Below are 7,500 nucleotides of genomic sequence, written 5' to 3' on the forward strand. Positions count from 1 at the left end.
CACATGAAGCATAGACTTCTATACAACCAGAGGAGTCACCCCCTGGTAGACAGTAGAGAGAATGCAGCTTTAACACATGAAGCATAGACTTCTATACAACCAGAGGAGTCGCCCCCTGGTGGACAGTAGAGAGAATGCAGCTTTAACACATGAAGCATAGACTTCTATACAACCAGAGGAGTCTCCCCCTGGTGGTCAGTAGAGAGATTGCATGTTTAACACATGGAGCATAGGCTTCTATACAACCAGAGGAGTCGCCCCCTGGTGGTCAGTAGAGAGAGTGCATCTTCAAGCCACATCAGCATTTGCTTAAATATAAAAAAATCAGAGAAACACAATGGTTTGCATGTGCTCGACTCACAAGTACTCACTCAAAATATCACACACACACACACACACACACACACACACACACACACACACACACACACACACACACTCAGAGACAGACAAGTCAGCGGTGGCTTTTGGCGGCGCCAGATGGGCCGATCTGCTGTAATTTAGGTAATCTGTCGAGGCATCCAGAGATACTGATGCAGTCACTTTCCAGCCAGCTTGGCCCTGTATCCTCCACGGATTCCCCCCCCCCCCCCCCCCCCCCCCCCCCGCCCCGCCCACCTCGCTCGCCGCGTCCATCGTCGCCCTTTTGTTTTTCTGTTCCACACACGAACGCGGTGCCAGAAGTCTTGGGTTACCACTGGCTCTGTCTTCAGTCGCCGCTTATCAAAGATGTCACTAATCCCGTGGATGTTCCGAATTGTGGCTCTTTCTGCTCCCAATTTCTAGCAATTATATTCGGGGGGTGGGGGTGGGGGGGGGGGGAATCTGTCCACCCCCTTGTCTCTCTGGCTCATGGCCCTGTGGTCCCAGCGGCTCCCAGGGCCTCGCCGTGTCCAGCTGGCATCGGCTTAGACAACCGGGGACAGCTGGGATCCTTGACCACCCGGATTTACAGTAAACCCACTCGCCATCGCCATCAACAGCCCATCAAGATGAGGTCTTTTTTTTCCACTTCGACCCCCCCCCCCCCCTCCCCCTTCCACGAGTTCCCAGCCATCACGCTGATTGTCGTGTCACAATCGGACACAAAACAGAGCCCGCTCTCAAATCCTCGACTTCGTGTAACGACTTCCTCCAAGTAAGTGAGCGAGGTTTTGGATGCATCGCTGATTTAAACCTCATACCTGAGTTGAAGTGTCCTCCTCCGTATCCCAGCGTAGGAATGTTTAGACTGTAGAGACAGGGTTTTTTATTTTGGGGGCATCCGGACTACGTGTCCTCTTTGGATAGGGTTCCCCCCCTCGGTGTGCAGAGGTACAAAAACAAACAGGGGAAGAAAAAAAAAGGGGGGTCTTTTCAGCAGGAAGCCACCGCTTCCGAATCTGAGAGGTCGTCTCTCGACGCCGGGCGGCCCCCTGAACTCGGAAAAGCTGGGACGAGTTGTGTTTAGAAAAGGGGTCAAGGGGAGTTTGGGAATCCGACACGTGTGCATCGCCGCCCCCCCCCCCCCCCTCACACCGCTAGCTTCGTTTTATCTGTTCGAGTCATCGCTTTCGGGCCTTTCCGAACATCGGACACGGCGCGGCTGCGGTCGTCGTCTGGTATCGAAGGAAGAGGACGCACCGGAGAATCAAACTTTTTATTAATTTTGGTTTTCCGAAGCCAAAAAAGCATCGACAGTAATGAGCGCAAGGGACGTTCGGCCCCCGGCTGTCACAACATGGAATACAATTACAATGCTTTCCCTTTCCAGTCCGACAGCAATGCAATGAGGGAGACTGGTGATGTCATTATTGTTTGCATACAATAACGTGTGTTATGCAGCTGCAGGCACACCTGGCGGAGATCTGCACCTTTCTAGTTCATCCACGTTACCATCATGCACGGCGGTGTCGCTGCACACACACACACACACACACACACACACCGTCATCCGGTGTCACGCCGTCCAATCACGAGTTCCGTCATCGCTGTGAGGGGTTTTGCATACTTGCCCTGGTTTGTCCTCGGTGGTCACACATGGGCCGAGGGCATCGATGCGGTGACCCCCCGGCGGGGCCCCCCGTTTGGCATGCTTAAGGGGGGGGGGGGGGGCTCCCTGTGCAGACTAGCAGACTCCTGTCTTTGTTGTGTGCTGCCATGTGACAAAAAGCCCAACAGCCTAAACGTTGACCCTACGCGCTGACGATAAACACGGGGCCGAACAAACAAAAGCAGCAACAACAACAACAAAACGAGCGCCCAAGCTCCTATAGGATCGCCGCGATGTGGAGGGGGGGGGGGGGGGGGGGGGGCCTCCTTTACGATCTGTCGTCTCCTCGTGACCCAACCGGTGTGCTAATTTAACATCGGGAACAACCCCGGAGTTCATTCAGGAGTCTGATGGAAATCCAGCTCGGCTTTGTTTACATATTCATTCAGGACCGTTTGGGGCCCCGGACCCCCTTCTTTTTTTTCCGGGGAGTTTCGTTTAACTGTATTGTTTTTAGAGAGAGTTGAACCTTCACGTCTTTTTTACCCGTGCTCTCATGAGCCCCTTAGCACACACTTTGCCTACGAGTGGAACAAAAACACACTTTAACACATTCACACGGACACACAATCACCAGCAGTGGCTCATCGGCCGTGGCTTGGCTCTCACACACACACACACACACACACACACACACACACACACACACACACACACACACACACAACTAATCCCGTGCCAGGGTGACCAAGCCAAGTCCTGGTTATGACGTAATCCGTGGCGAGACTCCAGTAACCTCTGGATCTGGGAGCGGACTAATTCCTGGTGAATCAACGCCGATCGACGAGATCAACCACCATCTCTCTCTATCTCTCTCTCTCTCTCACTCGCTCCACATTCCCTCGTTCACCTGTAACCGAGCCTAATCCCGTTAAGCCCTAATAGATATTATCACTTAACAATTAATTAAACCCCGGCGGCTCTGATCCTGCAGCCCGAGTGGGCCGGTGTCGTTTAAGAGGGGCGTGGTGAGGGTAATCTTGAGCAGGGACCCCGGGCTGCAGGGACCGGTCTGCAGGGACCCCGGGCTGCAGGGACCCCGGTCTGCAGGGACCCCGGTCTGCAGGGACCCCGGTCTGCAGGGACCCCGGGCTGCAGGGACCCCGGGCTGCAGGGACCGGTCTGCAGGGACCCCAGGCTGCAGGGATCCCGGGCTGCAAGGACCGGGCTGCAAGGACCGGTCTGCAGGGACCCCGGGCTACAGGGACCCCGGGCTGCAGGGACCCCGGGCTGCAGGGACCCCGGGCTGCAGGGACACCGGGCTGCAGGGACCGGGCTGCAGGTGTTAACTGAGCGACACACACACTTCATTATTGATAATAACGTTCTGTCCGTCTGCTCGGAGGCCTTTGTTCTTGTCCTCCTTCAGATGGCTGCGCCTGCTGTTGTAGAGCTCTGCTTTTCATTGGCTTTATGAGACCGACTGTAAATTCCTGAGTGCGTCGTGTCTCACGGCGGACTCTACGTTTTTCTTTTTTTCCTTCTTTCTTTTCCTTTCAACACAAATAAATTCCAAGTCAACCGCCTGGCAAACCACTCGCTGTTCACTCCCTCTCGTTTCGTCTCGTTAAAAAACCCGGACGACTAATTACTGAGCGATAATTATCGAGCAGAAGGTCTGGCAGAAGGAAACTCCTCTGGTTGTATAGAAGTCTATGCTTCATGTGTTAAAGCTGCATTCTCTCTCCTGACCACCAGGGGGCGACTCCTCTGGTTGCATAGAAGTCTACAATTAATGTGTTGAAGCTGCATTCTCTCTCCTGACCACCAGGGGGTGACTCCTCTGGTTGTATAGAAGTCTATGCTTCATGTGTTAAAGCTGCATTCTCTCTCCTGTCCACCAGGGAGCGACTCCTCTGGTTGTATAGAAGTCTATGCTTCATGTGTTAAAGCTGCATTCTCTCTCCTGACCACCAGGGGGCGACTCCTCTGGTTGTATAGAAGTCTACGATTCATGTGTTGAAGCTGCATTCTCTCTCCTGACCACCAGGGGGTGACTCCTCTGGTTGTATAGAAGTCTATGCTTCATGTGTTAAAGCTGCATTCTCTCTCCTGTCCACCAGGGAGCGACTCCTCTGGTTGTATAGAAGTCTATGCTTCATGTGTTAAAGCTGCATTCTCTCTCCTGACCACCAGGGTGCGACTCCTCTGGTTGTATAGCAGTCTATGCTTCATGTGTTCAAGCTGCATTCTCTCTCCTGACCACCAGGGGGCGACTCCTCTGGTTGTATAGAAGTCTATATAAATGACTCTACTTCTCTTGATGTATTCCCTCAGTAAACATTGTAAACATTAGTTTTTGGTCTCAATCTCTAGTTTCAAGTCTTCTTCAATACAGCGTGATGTTCATTTAGTAAATTATGGTCATTTAGAGTCAAACAGACCATAAAGCAGCGGTACACTTTAGGGGCGGGGCTACAAGGTGATTGACGCGTCAGAAGACGTAGAAACACCAGCGAGATTCGTGTCTCCGGTGGGGTTTTTTTTCAGCCCGTACGTTTGAGTCCGTCACTTTTCCCCTCTGTGAGTATTCGCATGTGTTTGCGGCCTCGTGTCCGTCTCCATGCGAGCGACGGAGAAAAATAGAGCAATAAAGCGAGGTGTGCGTTTCCTTTGCGACGCGCTCTGGCCGAGGGAAGCTCTCTCTCCCAGACATCTGCTAATGGTTCTGCAGATGTGTTCTGGGGACAGCGAGGGGCGAGTCCCACTGCAACAACAGGAGCTGCATTGTGCTCTGTCTAATTTAGGTGCATTATGTTCTCTCTCTCTCTCTCTCTTTTTGTTGTTTTTGTTCCCCAGGAGCTCCGAGAGTTTGGCTCACTTGATGGTTACCATCGCTCAGAGGAAAGAAGTGCCAGCGCACTAATGTGAGCTTGCAGAGGAGTGTGCACGTGAGCGGGAACGTGCTTCACGTGCACACACACACACACACGCACACACACGAAAAGTAATCTCTCCTATGTTGGTGATGCCACCAATGCCTCGGGTGTATCCCGTGACCTTCTGAACTTGCTGCCGCGGCTTCTGTCTGATAGGAAGGGGTCAAAGTTCAGCGCTCAAGTCTTTCAACAGGAGGACGAGACATTTGAAGTGCAAATGCCGGTCGTAGTTGACTTGTCGCCGCTGCAGGATGCGACATAGTTTCGCCATATTATGCAAATCGATACATGAAGGCCAGGTGTCTACGTTCCATGAGGTAAAACTGTTCATTAATAGTTGCAAGTACAATTTAAACCTTATGATAAGAATTGCTGTTTCAGACCCAAGTGATGAACCAAGTAAAAACTTTCTTATTAGATAAAACCAGGGAGGCGACCATCCGGTTCTACAGAGTGAAGCCGATGCAGAAGTTGGTTGGTCCTCTGGTTGTATAGAAGTCTATGCTTCATGTGTTAAAGCTGCATTCTCTCTCCTGACCACCAGGGGGTGACTCCTCTGGTTGTATAGAAGTCTATGCTTCATGTGTTAAAGCTGCATTCTCTCTCCTGACCACCAGGGGGCGACTCCTCTGGTTGTATAGAAGTCTATGCTTCATGTGTTAAAGCTGCATTCTCTCTCCTGACCACCAGGGGGCGACTCCTCTGGTTGTATAGAAGTCTATGCTTCATGTGTTAAAGCTGCATTCTCTCTCCTGACCACCAGGGGGTGACTCCTCTGGTTGTATAGAAGTCTATGCTTCATGTGTTAAAGCTGCATTCTCTCTACTGACCACCAGGGGGCGACTCCTCTGATTGTATAGAAGTCTATGCTTCATGTGTTAAAGCTGCATTCTCTCTCCTAAATTTGTTTCAATGGCTGCAAAAAAACCAACGATATATCGACGGTGAACTCGAGGCTTCATATTGTCACGATGACGACGTCCGCTTCTTTAACTTGTAAAATAAAAGAAGGTAATAAATAAATAGTAACACTCAGCGTATCATTTGCAGCGAGCAAAGATGCCGCCGCACTCAACCCTTAAACTCGAGGAAGAGGCCGTGAATGGCATTCCACTATATCAATGAACTGAAATGCACTAGAGGAGGAGGAGGAGGAGGAGGAGGAGGAGGAGGAGGAGGAGGAGGAAGAGGAGGAGGAGGGCACGAATGAAAGAGGTATAGAAAAAGAGGCAAAGAGCGAGGTTTGAAGGTGAAAGAATGCCATAGACAGAGATGCTGATGGAGGGGGGGGGGGGGGGCTGACGGGTTCGGGTCCGATGGCTCGACGTGCATCACTGATCCCGGGTCTGCTCTCAGTCTCACACACACACTCGCCTCCCTATTCTAACGGCTGCATTCAGCAGCTCTGATGAGGTCAACGCCCCGTCAGGAGCATTCTGTTGCTATTTGGTGTTTGTTGTGAGGAGAGAGAGAGGGAGAGAGAGAGAGAGAGAGAGGGAGAGAGAGAGAGAGAGAGAGAGAGGGAGAGCGAGAGGGAGAGAGAGAGAGAGCGAGAGAGAGGAAGAGGGCGTCCCGGTTGAGAGAAAGAATTTGCTTCTGCAGCCCCTCTCTCCCTCTCTCTCTCCCTCTCTCCCTCTCTCTCTCCCTCTCTCTCTCTCTCCCTCCCTCTCTCTCTCTCTCCCCCTCTCTCTCTCTCTGTCTGAGCGTGAGGTCGGAGGTTGGGAGCGGAGAGCATCATGTTCGGAGTTGACGGTGTTTTTTCCCGTGTGTCTCGTAGTGAGTGTAGATCAGTGTATGTGTCGGTGTTGAGTGGGGTACTGTGTGCACGAGGGGGGTTTGGTGGGTTGAGTGTGGGTGTTTGCGAGCCGCCGGCACGCGCTAGCGACGTGCTAACGGCGGGCTAGCGGAGTGCTAGCGACATGCTAGCAGAGTGCTAGCGACGTGCTAGCGGCGGGCTAGCAGAGTGCTAGCGACATGCTAGCGGCGGGCTAGCGGAGTGCTAGCGGAGTTAGCATGACGAGATGGACTTGAGCTGGCTGACACGCAGCCACGGGATTCGGCTTATGCCGGTGTTCCCGTGCTCGGTGGAGGACTGCAGCCTGGCGGTGGGGGAGGTGGTGGGCTACAGCAGCGTGAAGTCCGCTGCCCGGATGAACAAGGCTGTGGTCATATTCCTGGACAGCATCATTAAGGTCAACACGGTGGTGGAGAGCGGGGTCGTCGTGTTCAACACGTCCCCGTCTCTCCCCTGGTCACGGCGGCGGTGAGGGTGACGGTGGCGAACGTGCCGCCGTTCGTGAAGGACGAGGTACTGGTGGAGGAGCTGTCGAAGCACGGGAGGGTCACCTCCCAGGTGAGGAAGATGTCCTCTGGGAGCAGCTCTCCACTACTACAGCACGTGGTGTCGCACAGGAGGCAATGCTTCATGCTGCTTCATGGCAGGAGCGAGGACTTGGACATCACCTTCACGGTGAGAGCTGATAACTCTCTTTTTATCATTTATGCAAAAACTGACAATATGAAGTGTTTTAACTGTGGGAGGGAAGGGCATCAGAGCAGGGCCTGTCCTCGGAGGAAGGCTGGTGGACA

At 52.9% G+C, this 7,500-nt stretch overlaps 1 protein-coding gene across 1 annotated transcript in view; it reads left to right on the forward strand.

The window, feature by feature from the left end:
- Positions 1-2,036: 2,036 nt before the first annotated feature.
- Positions 2,037-7,500, forward strand: part of LOC117734075 (basic salivary proline-rich protein 4-like) — a 22,339-nt gene continuing 16,875 nt past the window's right edge. The window contains exons 1-2 of the mRNA XM_034538145.1: positions 2,037-2,041; positions 2,967-3,314. Coding sequence (XP_034394036.1) covers positions 2,037-2,041; positions 2,967-3,314 — 353 coding nt within the window. The remainder of the gene's footprint in view (positions 2,042-2,966; positions 3,315-7,500) is intronic.

This window comes from Cyclopterus lumpus, chromosome 7, assembly GCF_009769545.1.
Source record: "Cyclopterus lumpus isolate fCycLum1 chromosome 7, fCycLum1.pri, whole genome shotgun sequence".
In the NCBI taxonomy this organism is placed as follows: Eukaryota; Metazoa; Chordata; class Actinopteri; order Perciformes; family Cyclopteridae; genus Cyclopterus; species Cyclopterus lumpus.